The 24,112-nt window shown below is 38.9% G+C and overlaps 1 protein-coding gene across 1 annotated transcript; it reads right to left on the bottom strand.

Moving 5' to 3' along the window:
• Positions 1-16,004: 16,004 nt before the first annotated feature.
• On the bottom strand, positions 16,005-20,776 carry LOC148021727 (peroxidase 5-like). Its single transcript, XM_087697244.1, has 5 exons — positions 20,221-20,776; positions 19,753-19,830; positions 19,498-19,611; positions 17,594-17,759; positions 16,005-16,698 (listed from the first exon to the last, which is right to left on the bottom strand). The coding sequence occupies exons 1-5, from the start codon at positions 20,440-20,442 to the stop codon at positions 16,310-16,312; spliced, it is 969 nt and encodes a 322-aa protein (XP_087553370.1). The 5' UTR covers positions 20,443-20,776; the 3' UTR covers positions 16,005-16,309.
• Positions 20,777-24,112: the final 3,336 nt, after the last annotated feature.

The following is a 24,112-nucleotide window of genomic DNA, read 5'->3' as shown; positions in this document are numbered from 1 at the left end:
AGTCGACCTATGATATGCTATCCTTGGCACCTTGGGTAGTCTGATAGGGTGTGATGTATATGCCAAGGATATCAGTATTACGTGGACTACAATGACCTATCTAGTTTTAAGCTAGGAAGGCTAGCTACTTTGGATATTACATCCAGATTTTGTTAGGCCAAGAGGGCCAGTTGTCTGTTTAGTACGGGTGCGGTTAATGGTTTCTTGTTGTAGTTCTGTGCTAGACAAGTTCGAAGAAGAGCTTGGAAGGAGCCTTTTGTTGTGCGGAAGCTTCTCGTAGCCCTATCCAGGTGATATCTCTCCTTTATGAGTACCGTGTTTTTCTGCTATATGTATCTGTGTACTTTTTGGGGGATTTTCTTTTCTTATTGGGGACCGGCGTCCAAGGCATGAAGTCCCAGGTTTAGGTTAAGTATGTCTGAAGGGAGGTCTGAGTAGTCGTTGCCTCCTGTAAAGACATTGTCAAGCATTGAAAGACCTGTTTTAGAAGGTGGTCCTAGTGACCCTGCCCTACTAGCCTGCTAGGCATCTGTTCCAGGAGTTCTTGTTAGTTGTGAGGCAGTTAGAGAAGCCTATCGAAAAAGGAAAAATGAGGATAAAGGAAAAGAAACCCTGAATATCCCAAAAGACAATAAATATATACAAAGGTGTGTAAAAATGGGTTCTAACCCCTGCCAAAATAGAAAAGAAAAGAAATGAAAATTTATAAGCATTTGATCATCGCCTTGTGAAGGCCTGGTAGGTTCCTGGGGACGAGTCAGGCCCGGGGCCGATGCCTTGTCTTCCTAGGCGAGGCATCTTGCTGAAAAAGAAGAAATTAAGGAAGGTTGGAGCAAAAATAAAAGTGAGCATAAAAAAAGGATTAAGTGTCGCCTTGCGAGGGCTTGGTAGGTTCTTGGGTACCGAGATAGGACTTGAGGCCGATGCCCTGTTCTCCTTGGGTCACTACGCTCAGCTCCCTCCTTTTTACATACCTGAGTATGTCAATAGAATAAAACCCTAAAAGAAGAAATGTGTTATAAGAAAATACTTCTTGATCAGGCTATAGGAGTCCTCGCCTAGTAGGAGCTCCTAGTCGTGTTGTCCTTAGTTAGGTAGGTAGTTCAAACCACCACTTAGGGCAATCTCTTTGATGGTTCTTTTTAGTTTGGCCGTGTTGGAGCAGTCGGTTAATGACTAGCTTCGGACCTTTTTATTAGATTATGCTAGGCCTACTCCTTGTGGATGTCATGCCTTGGTTCTGTCAGGGGGTACGGTGCACGTTGTGCTGAGTTTTATTGCATATTTGTTTTGTATTAGCTTCATGCTCCCTTTGGTTATTTTTGTGCAGATCTATTGTGGGATTTGACGGGCTGAGTCGCCCTATCCCGTGGTTGCCAATGAGAGCGGAATTTTGGTGTTGAAAAGTGCTTAAAAATAGCTAAAAATTACGAATATCAAGGAAAAAATATTCAACGTCAAAGGCGGCGGCTTGATCTAGGATGATTTTAAGCATCAAAGTGCTTTAAGGACACCCATGCAACATTTGCAGATTTTTAGTAATTTTTCTGTGTGCCTGTGCAAGTGACGAAAGTTGCCAATCAGTTCGTGGTCTCAAGACGGTTGCGTAGGATTTTTTTGGCCTCGAATCGGACGTTGAACACAGGAGATATGGCAAAACCCGGGAGGCTGCCCAACAAAGGGCCAAGAATGAAAGGGTGGCCAAGTGGGGGCCCAAAGGGGGTGCCTCTTGGTACCCCACCCCCTCAAATCAAATGAAATGGAAGGAGAGCGGCGTGAAGCAGACAGCGCCGAAAGAAACGCCCCCCCCCCCCCCCCCCCCCTATGGATGAGTTTTTGGGCTCAAAGCAAGCCATAGCAATGGCAGGCCAGGGTCAATCCACTTCTTCTTCGCTCCATATCGCCTCCTCTCGCGCGAAGAATGGTGGACTTTAGAGAGAGAGAGAGAAAATCAGTCTTTCTCTCTCCTCCTTCTCTCTCCCCTAAAGGCAGATTCATGTGGTGAAGAAGAAGAAGAAGAATGGATGGCGGATGCTTGTCCAATGAAGACCGGATTGCTCCGTGGTTCAAGAGGAATGAAGATTGCTGATTTCGGGCTATCATGAGCATTAATGGTGGTTGGAAATCAGTCCCGAGATATGACAAATAAAAACCCGCAACCCGCAAAGAACGGTAATCTCATTTTTATAAAGGAAAGTGATGTTTTATGCAATTTGCTTCATGAATATTTGTTCACATGGGATGATTATGCATTATAATGTTGTTTGCAATGTCTTCAAACTGTTTAAAATCAGAAAATCAAAAAATCATAAGTGTTGTGGATGAAATTAATAGGGTAAAACCCGTAAAACACGTGAAATATGGGAAAATTGGGTGTTTTTGAGACATAAATGGAAAATATAATAAGACACACCAACTAAATTTGTGCTTTTTGCTGCAAATGAACTAAGGACCATAGCCCATAACCTGTTTTGAATTTTCAGTAATTAAAAAATGCAGAAAAATGGGAAAAATACAAAGAAAATAGGAAAACCCCCTAAAAATAGGGGAAAAATGGATTTTGAGTGCCGAAAATTAAGGAAAAATAAGAACCATGTTTGTGGATGTATGGGGGGTCTGAAGTATGAGGTTTAGCCTCAGTTCAACCCTACCTTTATGTTTTAGTGAGTTTTTATGGCTTTTTATATAATGAAAACATGGAAAATGAACCCTAAACCGATCGATAATACACAACCTAAACGGGTGAGGTGGTAGAGTGTATGAAAGGTATTTAAATGCTGAATGAAATGATGAAAATCTTGCCGGTTTTATGCATACCATTTAGGTTGGTCGATAATTAAAAAATTAAGAACCTAGTAGCACGAGATCTCCTCGGTGCTAGGTTCATGCAACGCCGCATACGAGCGATAGTCGAATTCATTGAAAGAAATGTTTTTCACATGTGCACAAATGCTAATTTTCTTAATTGTTTGAGCACATGGACATTCACAATTTGCATAAATCATAAAGAAATCTAAAAGGTATCAGACAATACCTCCTAGACGCATGGCAATTGCTTTCTAGAGGAACATGACCAACGTTGAGTGAGTAAGATTGCCCAAGCTGTAGGCTAGGCGTTGGGTCTAAGGGGAAAGAGAGTGAGGAAGGGTACATTCCCAGATACGATCAATTGGTACCTTGAGTGGAAATGTGTGCGAAGTGTTATGTATGTTTAGCGATGCATCGAGGGGCCAATCCCCAAGGTGTAGGAGAGTCGGAGTGAGGTAGCGGCAGTCAGCAGCCGTGGGAGGACCTCCTATGTTTGTACTTCATGCTATTTGGCAATGTATTGGGACTCCCTCTGAGGAGTATTAGTTGGGTTAGAGTTGGACTACGAGACGTGATATAAACGCAAGATGTTTAGGAAGATGATGTATGTGTCATCCACGCTCCTGGCCGCGAGGCTGTGGGGTTGTTGAGCGCATGATAGAGGTCCGGCTAGTGCATGAGCCAGTGCCGGCCCGTTTCAGGTCCCATCAATGCCACTGTAACAAAATAGCCCCTATTCCACGGCTACTGCCATCACACTGTATGGTAAACTCTGTAGAGAAATTCGAGTAATACTAAAATAGGAGTAGAAGTAAGTAATTCCTTTAACTGGTTGAAGCTCCAATCTGCAAGTGCATCATAAAAAAGAAAGCTTCCTTCTTCAACCTATTAGTCAAAGGAGCTATTACAACCACATAATGCTTAATGAATCTACAATAGAATGATGATAGACCAAGAAACCCTCTAAGTGAAGTAGTGGTGGTAGATGTTGGCCAATCTTTAACATATTGCACCTTCTTCAAGTTAGCCTATATCCCTTGTTCATTGACAATATGGCTTGAGTACTCCGCTCAAGTCTACATGAAATATCATTTCTTCTTCTTAGCAAAGAGTCTTTAATGTCTCAACACATTAAAAACCTTCCTCATATGTGATAAATGGTCCTATACAGTCTTGCTATAAATTAATATGTCATCAAAGAGTACTAGGACAAACTAGAAGATGAAATGCTATAAAATTTAAAATCTTGTTCATCAAACTTTGGAAGATAACTGAAGCATTAGTAAGCCCAAATAGCATCACTAGGAAATGATATAGCCCATGATCAATCCTAAAGGTAGTTTTAACTTCACCACTCTCTTGCAAATGGATCTAATGATATTCAAATCTCAAATAAATCTTGGTAAAGAATCTAGCCCCCTTGAGCTCATTAAGCAAATCATCAACTTTAGAAATTGGATACATGTTCTTTGATGTGATCTTGTTTAGATCCCTATAGTCAATAAACATCCTGAAGGATCCATCTTTATTCTTCACTAATAAGACTAGATATGCATAAGGTGAACTAGGCTCAATAAATCTCATATGTAAAAGCTCCTTGATTTTCTTAGCTACTTCCTCATGCTCGTATTTTGATCATTTGTAAGGTGGCTTATTGAATGGATTTAAATGAGGCTCTAAATCAATAGTATAATCTATTGCTCTCTTAGGAGGTAATGAAGTAGGTACTTCAAACAAGTCCCTGTACTCCTCAAGTAGAGATTTCAAAGCTGGATGCTCTGTTGAATTCTTGGATTGATTGTCTACCTTTCTATTTTAGTACAAAACAAAAATCTATGAGCATTGTTTGTACTCTTCTTGAGTTGTTTAATGGTGATAAGCTAAAAATCAAATTTACTTGGGATTCCCTATAGATGGATAGGGTTCCCATCAATGGCAAGCTCCATGTACAACTATGAGAAATCTATAGTAATCTTACCTAAAAACATCAATCAATCACAACCAAGCATCCCATTTCCAAGGCAATTAGGTTTACGTGTACCTCATAATTTTTAGCTAATTGTATGGAAACTTGTGAGCACATTTGAGTGTTGATTCTCTTCACCATTAGCTACTTCTACTCTTATGGGTTGCCATAAATTAGCGGGAGAATAATGTAACTTGTTCACAACTGACTTATTCACAAAACTATGTGTACTGCCACTATTTATCAAGATAAACACATAATTTCCATGAATGGTACCCTTCATACAAACTATATTAGGTCTCTTTGAACATGTTCAAGCATCCATGGAAATTGAACAAAGGGTAGTGATAGCAAGAAGTAAATCTATCCCACTAGGATCAAACGGAATATACCTACCAGGATCAAATGGAAATCCATCTGCAACCTCATAAGACTGATCAAGATCAAGATTCTCATCATGATTTTCAAATTCAGCTTGTGCACTCACTATTAGTTCATCAATAGTCTCATCTTTCACATCCCCAAGTACTATCATGTTGTAATTCTTAGCCTTGGCATTCTTGAAAGTGCACTTTAATGCATGATCAGTCGTATACTTTTCACCACATTTGAAGCATAGACCCTTTTCTTTTCTTTCCTTAAAAAGATCCATAGGTATGAACTTGCCATTGTTTGCAGGGTCTATTGTCACCTTTCCTAAGGTCCACTTCATGATCAATTGCTGGCTTTGAAGCACTTTACTATCTTGAAGCATTGAAAGTAGGTTATGTAGGGACTTTGGGACTACCAAATGAAGTATTGGACTTACGAGTATACCTCTCTGCTAGTTCAATGGCATGGAATACTGTGGCAGGTTTCTGAGCCATAACATCAGCCAACAAATTAGGCTCCAAACTATAGATATACTTTTGCAGCTTTACATCATCACCGCTCACACTCTCTACATACATGGTAAGATTCAAATACTGATTTGTATACTCTCCAATACTGATAGGCTTCTTTGGTCTATTTGATACCATATTCTTGCCAACCTTTTTTTCTCAATGGGAGATATAAACACATGAGCCATCTTAGCTTTGAATTCCTCCCAACTATCAAGTTGATTTTCCCTTTTTATGTATGTTCACCATGTATAAGCAAAGCCCTCAAAGTAAAGAGTAGCAAAGTGAATCATTTGTTCATTTGACCTAGAGAAAATATCAAAGTAGAACTCTAACTTTGAAGTCCACTCCAAATTAGCAAAGTGAATCATTTGTTCATTTGACCTAGAGAAAATGTCAAAGTAGAACTCTAACTTTGAAGTCCACTCCAAATTAGCCGGTAATGATGAATGACCACTATATTCGGTTAACACAATCTTATCACAAAGTTCCCTCTCAACAAAGACTTGTTGCCCATTAGTTACTTGTGGTTGCATATCCATGTAATTTACATTGGGGTTTGAAACATTAGAGGCACTCCTATGATAGTTGGTTTGAAACCTACCTGGAGGAATAGGTGGTTGGTTTCTAGTGGTTTGAGGAGGATTTGATCCATGAATGCTCAAAATTGGCTCATCAACTCTAAAAGAAGTCTCCCCAATCTCATAAGTGCTATGTGGTATCCCTTTCTTTCCAATAATTCTAGGATGAGGATTATTGTTTGATGGCTGAAAGGACTATTTATCTCTACTCTCTTTGTTTGTCATTTGTGTTGCCACCACAAGCATAGAGATTTGAGTGCTAAGTTTGTCCAAAGAATCTCTAGTAGAAGAATCAAAATTATCTAAGGAATCCTAGGTAGATTGAGCTATGTGCTCCATGACTTTCTTAGTTTACATATTCGATCGAACCAATTGTTCAACCACCTAATCCAATTTAGAAACTAATTTTGTATGTCTAATAGAATGCCTAGTTTCATGACTACAAAAAGAGCGACATTAAGAGTATTATATGCACCATATTCTTAAGAATCTTCATTATCATGACATGCCTAAGGTATTGCCTCACGTGCTTTCCTAAAATTTTATTGAATATCACCATTAGGCTTGTTCTTTCCCTTGTTTCCAACCATTTTTGCTTACTAGTACAGTGTAGTCGTAATAGATGCCCCAATACAAAAATGGCTATAACTTTTGACTCCGATATCAAAATCAAGAACTTTTTCATGGAAATGAAATGCACAAATAGCTATTCAAGATGAGTTATACATCCAAGTTCAAAATTGAAATAGAATATTTTGAAAATATTATTTTACTTCTATCCAAAACAATCCTACACCTTGCAAAAGCACTATTTTAGTATATCCACCTCCCCTAAGTCCAAGATAAGGTCTCCCAACCCTATGGTACCTTGTATATGACTTGTAGGAGCTGAATACAACCTATAATATCATATATAGGTCCTGAAATTTCTTTGAATTACTCTGTAACTCCTATAACCAAGTAAAAAGCATTCCAAAAGTGATTTCAATTCATTGTTTGAGTACAATACTCTATGTAAGAACTGTATCCAATCTTAAATATCCTGCAACACCTATATATGACTAAAATTTCATCCATTCAATACACCTATTCTCTATTCTAAGGAGTATAATGACTAAAATTTCTGATTTAGTAAACCTGTAATAACCTGTATAATCCCTATAACTAATCAATGGAATCCCAATCAATGTTATCCACAGTTGAAGTCTTTAGATCTTCAATAACTTCACTCCTAATACCTGTGGTGATGAATAAAATGACATGACACGCTTTCTACATGGGCTTTGAATCATTGGGAGATGGACAAAGTGAGGGAGGGTCACCTCATTAGTCGTACCCCTTCAAGATCTTTAATAGTGAGGGAGGGTCACCTCTCTATTGTCCCACTATCTCCCCCAACATCCACATTTTTCCTCGATGGGAATACCAATAGGACAAGAGCATTCTAATTAGGCAATTGTAATACCATGCCCGTGCTCTGCATACGAACTCACCTCTCCACAAATTTTAATAAAATTAGTTTTTTTTTTTCCACACCTCCCCTGTTGTCACCGAACAGGTGGCGAGGGGAAGGGGGACATTAATGATGCCGAGGTGGGGAGGAAGGACGCAATAATGATGATGATAGAGAAGGGAGGCCTCAGGCCTACTACCCCCCCCCCCCCCCCCCGCGACCAGTCCACCATGCAAAAGGGATGGGTAGTGGCACCACTCCACCTCCTCCCCACATAACCCTCCAATAATTTACCCCTTCATTATTATAAACCCCCCCCCCCCCCCAATCGCAATGCAAAAAAGGCTTGGAACAGCACGATACACACACACACACACACTCTCTCTCTCTCTCTCTCTCTCTCTCTCTCTCTCTCTCTCTCTCTCTCTCTCTCTCTCTCTCTCTCTCCTCTCTCTCTCTCTCTCTCTCTCTCTCTAAAGAATCTCCTTCTCTTCCCCTCAAGAGGGTGGCCACACACATCTTTCTTCCCATTTGACCATGAATCTATTCGCCCTACCTCTCACGAGATCATCCTCCATCCCACAAGCTAAAATTTTTCCCAATTGGCCCTCTTCTTGAGCAAGTGGCTACTGAAGTCTTGTTCTAGTCGCATCTAAAAGAGGAGAAGAACAAGGATGGGGCCCCCAAGCGGAAAGTGTCACGCGCAGATGGCAACCCCACAACGAGTAATGAAGCCTCAGGTTATGACATCACTGCCAATCCAACTGCGGCACCGGTTGTAAGTAAAGTATTCCCAATTTGATAGATGCTTGCTTAATTTCCCACATGCGATACATTAGGTTCCAAACTTTACCACGTGAGAATAGTCCGTTGAAAAAGGTAAACTTCGTCTCGACTGTTCGAAGGATTGAGTTTCCCAAATGCTTGTTTCAAGAGAATTTAATTGCATTTAGATGCTATGGGATAAATTCATAAACAACTTCAAGCATTGTCGACTCCCCATCCTCACAATAGTAAGAAATTTTTCATTGCCTTTAAGGTATTTGTTGCAACTTGCATGCTTGACAGATGGCATGGTAAGTGATCTAGCTTAAAGGAAATTCATCCCAAAAACTCTAGGCTTTGCCTAAGCTCTTGCTAACAACACAAACTAATAGCTCATGTTTGATAGCTTGAAATCTTGATGTTATGCATAATTAACGCAAACAATAATCATAAGGGCTAAAACTAAGATGCCTTAGGGGCTGTCTGGCAACTACTACCTTCATCCACCCAACTCGAGGATTTGGCTAGGTACAAACTACAATTCCAAGCTTCAAAGGTAAGTGGAGAGCTCTACGGATTGGGCTAGGTACAAACTACAAACTACAACTCGAGGATTGGGCTAGGTACAAACTACAATTCCAAGCTTCAAAGGAAAGTGGAGAGCTCTAGGGATTAAGAAACCCTAATTCAAAGGAAAGACCGATGCTTTTGTACTTGTTGGGAAGAAGGCTGGGTTATTGATCAATGTAAGTGATTAATAGAACTTATATATTGTACAATGTTTAAAACCTTAACTTATGCCTTAACCGAAAGAAGGGTGTGTTAAGTAAAATTTACAGAGAACCACTCCTAATCCCAAGGGGGAGAGCAAATATGCGATGGAAAGATTGTCGCGACTATTCCTACAATGTTGGAAAAGGATGTCATTGTTTTGTTGATTGATCATTTTTTGCATTAAACTCATTGTTGGGATGTGATTTGGATGATTATTCCAAGTACTTGTGTTTGATGGTAAATGCATGGTAGGGGTCAGTGATAACAAGTTGCCATGGGGGTTAAAGGAATACTTTCTTGGAAGATGATGTTAGGCTGATTGCCTTGATTGTGCTTGATTCTTAATTGGATTAATTAAGGAATAATATTTTGTGCAGGTGGATCATATCCAAGGTCATGTTACACTGCAACTTGAGAAGGCACTGATCGATTCACGGGTCGAAGTTCAAGTGGTGAAAAGGCCAACCATGAAAGTTGTGCCTCACTCCTAGGTCGCTTGGGGTTAGGTGGAGCTCTAGACACCCCTTTCCTAGTATGGAGTAGAGTTGAAGACTGCCATGAGCCCAACGTCTATGGCATTGGAAGATCCTATTCTAGATAATGGATGGAAATTATGGTGCCATGTGATTTAGACCGGGTACTTCTATTGGGCCAAAGGGAATATATAATTTCTCCTGTATGGGCAGGAGACAAAGATTAACTTAAAGATAAATTAAGGAACTTGTTTGAACATGTTTGTCAAAGGATTACTTGCCCTGTATTCGTGTTAGTGCTGTAAATTACGTGAACGAACCCTGTTCCCTAAAAGGCTTCATTAAGGAAGCTAATTTTAAGTATTGCACATAAATATGATAGGACTTAATTAGATAACTAAAGAATGCCTATTGAGGGAAGCAGGTGTGCAGAACCCTGGACAAGTCCGTCCTATGACAGGGTGGTCCCAGAAAACTGGGAGGCTTCTCACAAGGTTTTACCGTCATTTGACCTTTAGGTATGGTTAGGTTAGAACCCAATTCATGCCATTTTAGGGGACTGAAATGGGACTATGCCCTACAGGCAAAGAGGTTGAGCGGTGCATCCCTCTCATTTCCCATTCTTTTTGAACCAAGTGTGGTATGGATCTGCTTTAGATTGGGTATCTCTACGTAAAGTAGGATGTTCAAAACCCGACACTAGAATGTTGTTAGGAGACCTTGACCCATAGGAACCCAGATTTCAGGTCGGTCTTAGTGGGTTCTGCCACACAAACGTTTTGTGTTGCGAGAAGGTCTTGAGAAACCCTAGGCAACAAACCTTGGAACATTCCATGGGAGTGCTAGTAGGTAGCGACGCTTAGATTCGTTTCTAGATGGACCACTAAAACATGCTTGGACAGTGGGCACATTACAGCAATCAAGGATAAACTACATAACAAAAAAATTATTTTAGCCTTCAATGATATGTATAATCGATCCTCTATTATAATGGAGAAATAAGTGTTGACTGAGGGTCTTACCAATGTAATTCAATGACTCATTGATTGCTAGTACTTATCCTTTATAATATTTTATTATTGGGCAATAAAATTTATACAATCAAATCAGAGTTATGCATCAAGACAATATAAATGACATCCATGATTAAAAATTACGGAAATGAATGCTGAACTTTAATGGAAAGGGCTCTAATCAATGAGAAAAGCAATAATCTCTGATCTATTGATCAATTCAGAGATTCAATTGATCAATTGCTAAAATATTGAGGATGCATGCTAAGGAGGATCACCGATGAGCAAATAGACAATCATAATGAGACATAAGCATTGACAAAGAAGAAGAACTTATATTATCCAAGCATAATGCAAGTATAACTTATTCAAAGAATGGTTGATAGAATGAGTGTGGGGATGAGTTCCTTTTATAGGCTTATAGTAGGTAGTATTGGTAGGTGAGGAAAGGTAAAATGTGACAGTGGTATTCAACAACTGTGGTTTTAATAAACCATGCATACATGACCTAGTCTAAGGCTTTATTTGCAATGTGTTTCCTTGCCTTATTTGTTCCTTACAAAGAGGCTATGGTAGATGTGATTTCACATTTCTCAACACCCCTCCTCAATCACAACCAAGAAAGACACTGAGTATACAGAGGCTATCATGAGTAAAACCTTGCTAAGTGTAGACATGGAAAGAACCAAGCATACAAAGCTAGAGGCTATCACAAGGCCTCACTAAGTGTGTAGAGGATGTAGTGTGCAGAGGTTACATGAGGAGTATAGGAGCTTATGGTGGGAACATTAGGCAAGTTCACATTTTAAACTTAAAATTTTCTGTCAGAAAATGAGCTACAAAAGAGGGACTGGTGAGTCCAATCCTTTTGTTCTTGGGTGTCTTCTTCTTCTTCTTCTTCATTGTTGTCTTCATCTTCTTTGGTTGTAGCAAGATATGCTCTTTGAGACCTTTTCTTAGCATGGTAAAACTTCTCAATTTGTCTAGTTTTCTTACAAAAATCACAGACTATGCTCTTCTTCCCTTTCACATAGAGGAGTTGTTGGTCTCCTCTTGGAATGCTTGTTTCTCCCTTGCTCTTGATCTTCTTTTCCTCTTCCAGGAGAGAGGCTTTGATATCCACAAGCTTTGGCTTTGACATGTTGATTAATGTGGTAGACACATTATCAAACTCAGGTGGAAGACTCTTGAGAAGCACTCCAATGCAAATGTCTTCATCCATCTTTAAGTTGATCCGTGTAAGTTGTGTCAACAAGCTTTTCATATAATTCAAATAGTTGCAAGTGAGGTAAGAGAATATACGATGGTTACTAATCAAGAGAAGGAGATCTTTGCTATCCACCACGAGAGCTTTAGCCAAATCTTGAAAGAGGGGAAAGAGAAAGCATGTCTAGAAAAGTAACTAGACTTCTAACCAAGACTAACTCTATTAACCCTGTCTTTAATCATTTTACCTCCAAAATAGCCTGTTATGGATGCACAACCTACCACTTTATCCAAGATACCTCCAACTTTGCCTTTAAGTACTCCAATTAGCTTTGACTAATTGTCCTTGGTCCCCTTGGTCACTGCACTTGCCTATTTTTTCAAACTAACACCCTGTCTTTAAGTAACCAGGAAGAAATAAGATTGAGGAAGAAATCCAAGAAATGATCATACTAAATGGATCAAAGACCAATGCTTTGATAACATTTGTCAAGGAGAGGACTGAGAAGTGAGAGCAAGAAGAGTAGAAGAGAGAGAAAAGAGGAGTGAGAAAGAGTGATGAGGAGAGAGAAAAACTAGAAAGATACAAAAGAAGAGAGAGAAGCCACGAAAGCTAAGTGCAAGTGGGTGAGATGAGAGATAGTAATTATATATCAATAAAAGATGCCAAAAATTACATGTCTAACACCTTTTATACTTATGTCAATACAAGGTATTATTAATAACTTTCCCCACTAACATATGTATTCTTGGCTTCTTACAATTTTATAGCATCTTAATATTCTTATTCAAAATTATTAAGAAATAAAGGTGATATCCATTTATAACTATCTTTGATCACACATAATTAATCTATTATTGGATGGAAGCAAGCATTGCCTAATGATCATGTTAATGAATTCTATAAGATTTGGTTTTGTCCTAAGAGATTTAGTGATTTGTGCAATGTGGGTGTATAGAAATGGTGTTAGAAATTATAGCTCAACTCCATTTATGATTAATAAATACACTACAAGGGAATGAAGACAAACTATTTTCGACAAAAATTACAGTGTCACTATCTACGATGCAAAAAACATCATAACAAGCATCGCAATAGCAATGTCATTCTGGGAAAAAACAAGGCTGAAAATCCAAGCATAATATTTTGAGAGTAACAAAAAGAAAATGAGTGGAAGAAAGAGGGAGAGAGCTTGAAGCTTTGTGAGAGTGTGAAAGAGAGAGGGAGAGGGAGACCAACGGACCCTCGGGGGGGTCACTTATGAATATATGTATATCTAACGTGAGTTCAAAATAAGGGGTTTTTAAAACACCAATTTTCTACATTTTTTACATATAGAAGGGTGTCATATAAAGGGGTACTTACAGATTGAATAGAAAATGGTTGTGTTTTATTCATAAAAAATTCACAGATTAGGATATTTATAAATAGGCCATGAATGCACGTTATATAGAGAATATATATATAGTGAACCCCCCCAAAACAACCTTTGCCATTGCTATTAGCAAGGCAAGAGGAGAGGAGTGCTAAGGAGAAAAGGAAGGGAATCTATGAAAGCAAACTGATTCTTCTTTGAGCCCTTGAGGTAGGTGCATTGTTTCTCTTCTCTATATTTGTGTATTTTCTTCTCTTCTCTTTATCTTCTTGTTTGTAAAGAGATGCATTGATATATATATATATATATATATAAAAGCCATTTTAAGGGTAACAAAGTGAAAATGAGCGAAAGAGATATGATGATAATGAAGTGAATGACTATTAAATATACAATACTCATAGAGGCACAAATGTATTTGAAGGAGGTAGGGAAGATGGAGGCACTTTGGCCAAAAACAAGCTCTAATGGTCATGTGCAACTACCTTGTGCTCCTTGGGTTGTATCCAATAAAGAGGAGTGCATAGTGAAGAAAATGATCAAATCTATCCATACGTTGATGGATATGATGCATCCTCTCAGGTCTGAATTTTCTAAAGATTATCAACTGACAGGACTAAAATCCCACGATTGGCACAAGATATCCTAGGCTTGTCCCGACCTTGGTAGTAAGATCATCTAGTATATCATTACACTATGTTGATCAACAGTTTTTAATGCATTGAATTTCTAGCAGTTCATACTACTGATTGTAATCGTGGGGTGTCTCACACTGGAGATACATTCAGTGATTTATAAGTTATCAAATTTAGTGTAGTGGATCTCACAGAAGGAGATCAAGATAGCATCCATTGAGTTTGCAAGGAAAGGAGCTGTAGTGGAGACAATATGTCTCTTTGAGAAGTACTTACCCATGAGTATGCTCACAATACAAACTCACCTCGTAGTACATCTCATGGACAAAGTGGAGATTGTAGGAGAGTCCATACTAGATGGATGTTCTTCTAGGATCACTTCATGAAAACCTTGAAAGGCTGTGTGACAATAGGTTCATCTCGAGGGCAGCATGGCTGAAGGTTTTGGCTATTGTCGAAGACATTATTTGTGTATATTTTAGAGTGGATACCGACAATAGATATTGATAACATGATGCTATGGATGCTGAAGAATGATGATTGACTAACAGGAGATATGGCGGTGGAAATTAAATAGAGAGGAGAATCGATGGCACTATGAAGGAGAAAGTGAATCGTTTTTTTGTATGATGCACCATGCATCTATGGAGAGGTGACTCGGTAGGTATGAGCAGGTCGAAGAAAATGCAAGGTAGCACAATCAAAATATCAGCGTAGTTCACCCCACTGGCCAATTCTTTATTCCAATAGTTTGGAGGAGATGCCATGGTTCATGTCTATGAGATGGTTGTATGATGCCTTAATCAATGCGTCACACCAAGGGGTGGAAGTCTCTAGGGAGAAGTGGGAGTTCTCGAGGGAATGCAACCCAAAGGTTATCATGTGATGTCCTTGTTATTGTATCTAACAATTATAAGCAATAGTTAACCTAGGCGTCTCAATATATAGTACAAAATCTACAATGCGATATGATCACATGAGGAGCATTGTCGAGTTGAGAGCATTGACAAAATATGCTTCACGATTGACTATGGAACCATGGCAAAAGTTTAAGCAAGAAAGTTAACGATGCGCTACGGATCTGAACATTTCAGTGGATGAGATGCAGTATTTTGGCAACCCACAAAGTGTTCTTTTAGTAGATTATTGTAGCTTCTCTATGATCATATTTGATGTACAATGGTTTAAAGTAGTATTGGAAGCATGATTCCACACCATAGATGCATGGTGCATCATACAAAAACGATTCACTTTCTCCTTCATAGTGCCATCGATTCTCCTCTCTATTTCATTTTCCACCGCCACATCTCCTATTAGTCAATCATCATCCTTCAACATCCATAGCATCATCTTATCAATCTCTATCATCGGTATCCACTCTAAAATAGACACAAATAATGTCTTCGACAATAGCCAAAACCTTTAGTCATGCTGCCCTCGAGATGAACCTATTGTCACACAGCCTTTCAGGGTTTTCAAGAAGTGATCCTAGAAGAACATCCATCTAGTATGGACTCTCCTACAATCTCCACTTTGTCCATGAGATGTACTACGAGGTGAGTTTGTATTGTGAGCATACTCATGGATAAGTACTTGTCAAAGAGATAGATTGTCCACACTACAACTCCTTGCCTTGCAAACTCAATGGATGCTATCTTGATCTCCTTCCGTGAGATCCACTACACTAAATTTGATAACTTATAAATCACTGAATGCATCTCTAGTGTGAAACAACCCACGATTACAACTAGTAGTATGAACTGCTAAAATTTCAATGCATTAAAAACTGTTGATCGACATAATGTAATAATATACTAGATGATTTTACTACCAAGGTTGGGACAAATTGAAAAGGCTCCTCCTCATCACTTTTATCATCAAAGTAGCGCTTTAAAATGCAAATTGGGAAAACCCTAAGTAGGCCAATAACCCCCCATTTCAAAAACATTTTAACAATACTGCCAATATTCCTTGACATATTAAAATGATCTAATTGCATTGTAGTCTATAGGAAGGAGAAATGAAAGAATTTGAAAAAGCTTGATAAAACTTGATCAATATGAAATGTACTTGTGAGCACAACTACCTAATATTTCAAAGCCAATTTCATATTCATTTGATATTGAATATACATATAAGTTGAGGTTGGGCTAGTGAGATGCACAAGAGAAATTACACTTGGCAAGTGTCACTTCGCCACAACTTTGTAAATATGATATTTCCATACATCAAAACTAGAAATGCTCAAATTTCTACGTGTTACAAAGGCAACTAGACATCAATTGGAAAAAGAATAAGCAATATCGTGCACATCAAGAGAAAACAAGGTGCAATTTAAGGCTATCGCTTGGGCAACAAGCTAAAAGTTACAAGTCTACTTAATTTCTATGCCTACAATGCCTTCTAATTTCACCAACAGTGCCAAACTTGACATTAAGGGAGCTCAAGTGGATCATAGCAGCAGTAAACTTGACCTCCCAAAAGTTGCCATTTGATGAGTCAAGGTTGGATCCCAATTGACTAGCCAAGTTGGTGTGGAGGTCTTGGTCAGAGGTTAGTAGACCCCTCCTGCGAGCCAAGTTCAAAAAGTAGTTGTTGTCAAAGACAAGCGGGCTCAAGGGGTCTAAGGGCACAGTCACATGTGTCGGTGCATTAGGTGGGCACATCCTTTTTAATTCTGCTGCATAAGATGGATCCAATGTTGGGTCATTCAAGGCCAAACGCTGGGAGAAGGATGAGCAATGTGCCCGCCCAATTGTGTGAGCACCTGCATTAGACAAAGCCAATATCAGTCTTACATATTGCTATCATTTACTTGCAAAGTGAAAATAGAAAGATACATCAAAATGAATGCTACACAACAAATGTTGGGTCGAAAGTTTGTGGTTTTGTCTTCACTATAAAGCTTGAAGTCAAAACTATGAGTATATAGTATGATATTCAACTCCTCTTTTTTCTTGAGATAAATAACGTAGACATATAGAGCTTACTTTTTAGAATGCAAATTAGACATTCTGATGTCTAAGGAAAAAGGCTTGATGAGTATGAAAGCATAGAGTTGCATCCAAATGCTTCTTTAAGAGTACTAAGAATAGTGGTATACATGTAATGCTAGCTTTTGTTAGAATGCATAATGCAAAGTCTAAGATTACTCGCAAAAAAGGCTTGATGTGTACGAAAGCAAACAACAGCAAAAGGACAAGTGCGAGAAAGGAATCATCTTTGGGTTGGCAATGCGACAACAAAAGGGAATACATTAAGAATCTCTCTTCAATGTCACTCACTAATCTCCTAAAAAGTGTCACATTAGTGATGAGAGGTGTATTGCTTTGCTACCTTGAGAAACCCCCAAAGTTTTCAATAGGTTTAATCTGTGTGCAGGACTCTAAAATGGAAAAAGAACAATAGTAAGCTCATGCAATTCGTATGGAAGTGACATATACATGGGGGGAGATATCTAATGGTAAGAAATGCAAATGGAGGATGGCCTCAAAGCTAAGATCTTTTGCATGAGGTGTACTACAAATTGGCGTCCTTACCCTACTCAAGGGCAGACAAACCCATTCATACATTCATACATACATACATACATAAATACATTCATATACATACATATATGATCCATACATGAGAGAGAGAGAGAGAGAGAGAGAGAGAGAGACCTGAGAGGGTGATCATCTCGTCTTGGGAGAGGCCGTGCGAGAGGAAGATCTGGGTGAGGACGGGGGTGGTCAATGCCGGCAATGGTAGGCTCACCGTCGCTGCCAGCGACGACGACACCCTCCCGTCCCTCCTCCCCGTCGGCACCTGCCACGTCGGCCCTCCAGACTGCCACCCACCAGCCAACCAAATTGTTATTAATCACTTTCTCTATTTTAAAAGAAGATAATGTCCTCCCTTCATATTAAAAACAACATAATCATATTTTTAAATTTTTAAAAGCCTCGATCCATTCGGTTTATCATTGAATCACTTCACTTGTCTTTTGAAAACCCTTTAAAAAAAAGAAAAGAGGAACCCTTCTCCCCTTTGATTTTTTTAAAAAAAAATATTAATAACCTGCTCCTTGCCACCACCTAGAAAAGGAACCCTAACTTCAAAGGAGGGATACATGACTTGGTAGAGGTCCGGAGTTCAATGTGAGCCCCGTGAACATTCTTGCACTATCTCATGCTACATCAAGGTCTATAACTATATCTCAAAATTTCTCACGCGACTGCTCACTTTTTGCCTCACTCCATTCAGAAATTCAATATGTTTACATGAGTCATAGGTGTTTCACTCCAAAGTTGCTACAAGGTTAAACCCTCCTCAATGTGCATGTTCCTAGTTCTTTTACAACGCAACCTTATGACATTCACATCTATTATTTAATGATAGTCACACTACCTCGTTGCCCTTAGTACCCAAGAGTGTCACATGCCACATTAAGGATAAAAGTAACCCCATCCAACCAAACTCCTTTCAAAGGGGTTTAAATTCATTTTACATGCATGTAGTTCGTACATGGTTGCAACATGGTTCCAAGAGTAGTTGCAAAGACTTCATAATCAATGTCAATGACAAGCTTTGATGAGTAGACATCCAATATACACACAATGAACTGCTAGTTTTTCTCACATCTCCGAAGCCCAAAAGGTTGTTCCTACTACAACTTATGGAACATGAACCTTAGGCAATTCACTCCCCATATGGCATGAGATGGACAAATTAAACAATTCAATGGTGATTGGTATTGTGCCCATTTTTTATGGTCCAATATCAAGATGTTAGTAGCATCCAAAAAGGTACCAATGCTCCTATAGCTCAAGGTATGGAGCTTACAAGTTCAATTGTGTGCCGCTATTCGCTAGTCAATGGCAAATCTAATAAGAGGCAATTTATTGCAATTGTATTTATTGTAATTTTAGACATCTCATTTTTCATGTTCTTAAAGTAAGAACACAAATTTCAAATAGACATGGTTATTGACACTTGCAAGTTGGATGAGAAACCTGTGCACTATGAGGCAAAGAAAGAGAGGTAAAGCATTGGCAATGATAATGTGGGGTGCTACACAATTACATGGGCACGCCAATGAAGACCATGGGGCCATCGAAGCATTTGTTCTTCTCACCTAGTCTAGTTAATCGCGCTGACGATGCTACATCAAGGGCTAACTAGACTCTTGAAGATCCGCAAGTCAATCTCATATAGTGTTGGGTCGTGAATACTTGTCCTAAGGATGCTAATTACTATACTCTCTTAGAAGACCTGCAAGTCAATCTCATAAAATGTTGGGTGGTGAATACTTGTCCTGAGGATTCTAGGCTTATGAAAGGGTCATGACTCATGACTCATGTGAGAAGGGATATTGATATGGCTTGCAAACGTGCGTTTGACAAGGATGTGGTCATGCATAGATATGTGTAGCACATATTAGATGACAATAGTAAAAAATACTCAAATATGTACAGCGCATATTTGATTGGATGCTATATCTTTATTTAATCATAATATAAGCGACCTCACTATTAAGGAAAAAATCCAAACAGTTGTGGATAAGAGATTGGAGGAGCGATGGTACCAGCACGACGGCGTCCCTGGCAGCGAGGGCGACGATATCTGCACATGAGACGACGCCAGGGCAGGCCATTTCCAGTGCGGCTTTGGCCGCATCGATCACTTCATACCCTCTCACCTGCATATAGTTATAATAATAATAATTGTTACTATTACTAGTAGTAGTATACTGTAAAATAAAAATCTCTCTCTCTCTCTCTCTCTCTCTCTCTCTCTCTCTCTCTCTCTCGTGTATGTGTGTCTGCGTGCTGAACCATACCGTCAGATTTGGCACCGCCACTTTCTCCGGAGGAGGAAAGCCCGGCGCTCCATCCAGCAGAATTGAACCATCGCAGCCCTGCAACACAAGAAATAACACCCATAATTGTCTCCGGCATCACTAAAACAAGCTTCAGTCTACAACTCTCACAAACAGTCGCCCAGCCTTATAAACCTTCACAAGTTATTTACTTGATTGATTAAACGCTGGAAACCCCACAATATCAGAAACCATGACAGGAATCATTTGACCAACTCTTAAACAATGCATCTCGATCCCTCCATGATGAGCTTCCGGGAGGTTTTACTCTTAAGGTAACGATTAAGAAGCCTTTGAAGCTGTGTTTTTACAGCAGTGGAAGACCCATCAAAGCTAGTTTTTACGGTAATGGAGGAGGCAATATGGAAGCTGTGCTTTATGGTAATGAAGAAGGCAGGGAAGCTGGTTGTGACATGCAAGTAAATTTACCTGCACAAAGCAATCGTGGAACATCAAGCGGAGGAGAGAAGCTGCGATGGTGGGATCGAGATGGACTGCATCGGTGACTACTTTGCTGACGATGGCCTCGGCCTTGGGGCAGCTGAGGCCATAGAAACCCACGAACTGAGCGTTAGTGCATGCGGACAGCATCAGCAGCAGAAGTAGAGCAGCGGAGATGGCCGCAGGAGAGCAGCCAGAGGAAGAAGCCATGGATGAGGCCGCAGTATTATGTGTGAGTACGTTCTTGTTTGAGAGAGAGAGAGAGAGACAGAGACAGACAGTCAGAGAGAGAGAGAGAGAGAGAGAGAGAGAGTGATTAGGCCACCCAGGAAAGAAAGAGCGTGAGGAGATTATTGTAAGAGGGATTTGGTGAGGCTGGAGGGAGCTTTTACGAATGCATGCATTTTCTGTGGGGGTGTGTGTCGACGTATTCCATTCTCTTTGATATGAAGGAGGATTCAGGAGAACTCAAGGAGTTTCTTATAGCAGTATCCATGGCGCCCCTCCCCCCCCCGCCGTCTGCTTATCGGCTACTCGTGACTTTTCACCGATGATCTCAGAGAGCATTGAATAAATAGACGCCCCCGCCATTTAACGGACCAATGCTACCAAACGCATTCATATCTAACCCCCAACCTTCACCCACTCGCCTCTTCTGCCAATGGGGGTGCAGCCAAACTGGTTTGAACTTCCAACTGATTGGTGCTTGGTTCAAGGCCTAGGTGTATGTGTCTCTAGAGATCTTCACATCTTAGTGAATTAATTAATCTTATCATGGCTCAATCTTCAGTAGGATTTGTTTTGGGTTTTTTGGAAATTTCAGATCTTGATTTTAAGAGCATTTTGTAATAGTATGCATGAATGGTGTATTTTACTACCATATTATTTTGGTTGTAAACCTCTCCCTCTCCCTCTCTCATATGTAGCCTCTCTCTCTCTTTTCCCTCTCCCTTTTTAAATTAAATCAAACTTTTCACAAATGTCTCTTTCTTCCCTTTTTTAAATCAAAAGGCTCTCTCTCTCTCTCTCTCTCTCTCAAATTAAACTTTTTAATTTAAACTTTTTTCTTTTGTTCATTCTCTTTTAATTATATATTTTAAAATTTTAATTAAATTTCTTTCTCTTATAGTTAAATATTTTAAGCTATTTTTATTTAAAATATTTTTGATACAGTTTTCATATACTTTGAGAGAGAGGGGAGGAAGGGAGAGAGAAGAAGAAGAAGAGAGAGGGGAGAAGAAAAAGAAGAGAGAATTATAGAGAGAGGAAAGATAAATTTTAAAAGAGAGAGAAATAAAAAGGAAAAAGAGAAGAGAGAGAGAGAGAGAGAGAGAGAGAGAGAAAGAGAGAAGAAAAAGAATAACAAACAGAGAAAATGTGAATACAAAGAGAGAGAATTATAGAGAGAGAAAATATAAAATTTGAGTGAGAGAGAGAGAGAGAAGAAAAGCAATGAGAGGGGAAGAAGAAAATAAGAGAGAGAGAGAGAGAGAGAGAGAGAGAGAAGAAAAGCAATGAGAGGGGAAGAAGAAAATAAGAGAGAGAGAGAGAGAGAGAGAGAGAGAGAGAAAGAGAACAAGGAATTGAGAGAAAATAAACTAAAATAAAAGGTAGAGAGAGAGGGGAAAATATCAAATTTAAATTTCTCTCTATCTTCATTCTCTCTTTTAAATTTGATATTTCTCCATCTCTTTTAAATTTTTCTTTTTTTATTCTCTCTCTTTTTCTCCCTTTTTAAATCAAAAGTTCCTCTCTCTTAGTTAGATTAAATTTTTTATTTTAAAATTCTCTCTTTTTTATTTTTTACTTAAATATTTGTAAAACATGTTTATTTTTAAATAAATATTTTAAGTAATTTTTTAATTTAACATTTTTTGACATAGTTTTTCACATACTTTGAAAGAGAGGAAAGGAGAGAGAAGAAGATGTAGAGAGAGAGAGAGAGAGAGAGAGAGAGAGAGAGAGAATAAACACAGACACACAGAACTATAGAGAGAGAGGAAAGATAAAATATAAAAGAGAGAGGGAGAGAGAATAAAAAAGAAAAAAAGAGAGGAGAGAGAAGAAAAGGGGAGAGAGAGAGAGAGAGAGAAGAAGAAGAGAGAATATGAACACACAAAGAGAGTTTAAAGAGAGAAAAAAGATAAAATTTAAAAGAGAGAGAAAATAAATAAATTTAAAGAGAAAATAAAGAGAGAGAGAGAGAGAGAGAAGAAGAAGGAAAAAAGAGGAGAAAGAGAGAAGGAAAAGAGAGGAGAGAGGAGGGAGAAGAAAAGAGAGGGAGAGAGAACAAGTAGATGAGAGAAAATAAACTAAAATAAAAGGCAGAGAGAGAGGGTAGAATACACAAAGAGAGAATTATATAGAGAGAAAAGATCAAATTTAAAAGAGCAGAGAGAGAATAAAAAAGATAAAAGGAGCAAAGAGAGGGAAGGAAAAGAGAGAAGAGAAAGAACAAAGAAAAGGAGAGAGAGTGAGAGGAGAAGAAGAAGAAGAGAGACAATATGAACACAGAGAGATAGTTATAGAGAGAGGAAATATAAAATTTAAAAGAGAGAATGAGAAAATGAAAAGAGAGAGGGAATAAGAAGAGAAATTAAAAAAGAGGAGAGGGAGAGAATGAAAAGAGAGGAGAGAGAGGGGAGAAGAAAAGGGAGAGAGAGAGAGAGAGATAGAGAGAGAACAAGGAGATGAGAGAAAATTAAAGGCAGAGAGAGAGAGAGAGAAAGAAAGGGGGCAACACACAGATATAAAATTATAGAGAGAAGAAAGATAAAATTTAAAAGAGATAGAATTAAAAAACAGAGTAGAGAGAGAGAAGGAAAAGAGAGGAGAGAGAAGGGAGAAGAAAATGGGAGAGAGGGGGAGAAGAAAAGGAGAGAGAGAATAATAATAATAAGATAGAGAATATGAACACAGAGAGAGAATTATAGAGAGAGGAAATATAAAACTTAAAAGAGAGAAAGAGAGAGAAAATAAAAAAAATTTAAGAGAGAATGAAAAGAAACAAAGAGAAGAATAAGAAAAGTGGAAAAAAAGAGGAGAGGGAGAGAGAAGGAAAAGAGAGGAGACAGAGGGAGAAGAAAAGGGGGAGAGAGTGAGAGAAACAGAGAGAAGAAAAGCAGATAGAGGGGGAGAGAAGAAAAGGGGGAGAGAGTGAGAGAAAGAAAGAGAAGAAGAAAAGGAGAGAGAGAGATTTAAAAAAAGTAGACATATGGAATTGAAGGGAGAGAGAAAGAGATAAGAAAAAAATTAGAAACAGAGGGGGAAAAGAGGAGAGAGAAAGAGAAAAATGGATTGTCAAGTGAAGTTGCACGGCAACTTCACTTCCACTTCATGGTAGCGAAGCGGCTTAGCATTTCTCTTAACTAACCTCTCAAAGACTTTAATATCCTTTAATGAGGCCTACCATATGGTCCTTCTTACATGTGCCATGTAATGGTAGGTGCCTCCTAGATGAGACATAGATCAATGAAATACAAGGCATGCATAGAGGGACTTATAAAGCCTAGAAAGATGTGGAAGATAATACATGGTTGGATTATACTCTCACTAGAAAATGGATATGGAAGTTATGAAGCAAGTTGCCCATGATATGGGTCTTATAATGATACATATTAGTCAACTTTGCAAGGGAGAAATATGAGAATATACAAAGCCCAACTAATCCTCAAAAACTAATAATCCATCTCTAGTTTGCTTCAAGAGATGATTTGCCAATTTCTCCACCACATGCCTACACTTATAGTTTACAGAAGGTACCTCAAGTAAGAATCTACTTGAGAACTAGTTTGTATCAACTATCCAACCAAGACTACCCTTCAGTATAACAATAATGGTTTTCCCTTGGGTATGAAGGGTTCTGTGGGGCAAGAGGGCA

The sequence above is a fragment of the Lygodium microphyllum genome, chromosome 17, assembly GCF_053477565.2.
Source record: "Lygodium microphyllum isolate KBCC chromosome 17, Lygodium_microphyllum_v1.1.10, whole genome shotgun sequence".
In the NCBI taxonomy this organism is placed as follows: Eukaryota; Viridiplantae; Streptophyta; class Polypodiopsida; order Schizaeales; family Lygodiaceae; genus Lygodium; species Lygodium microphyllum.
This window is presented reverse-complemented; position numbering and strand designations above follow the sequence as displayed.

Bases quoted from the DNA above. Each gene is read 5' to 3' on its own strand.
- LOC148021727 (XM_087697244.1), bottom strand. From the start codon at position 20,442: ATGGCTTCTTCCTCTGGCTGCTCTCCTGCGGCCATCTCCGCTGCTCTA. The intron at 19,831-20,220 runs GTAAATTTACTT...CTTGTGTTGCAG, and splicing joins TCCACGATTGCTTTGTGCAG to GGCTGCGATGGTTCAATTCT. The intron at 17,760-19,497 runs GTACCATCGCTC...GGTGGGTGGCAG, and splicing joins CCAGGGACGCCGTCGTGCTG to TCTGGAGGGCCGACGTGGCA.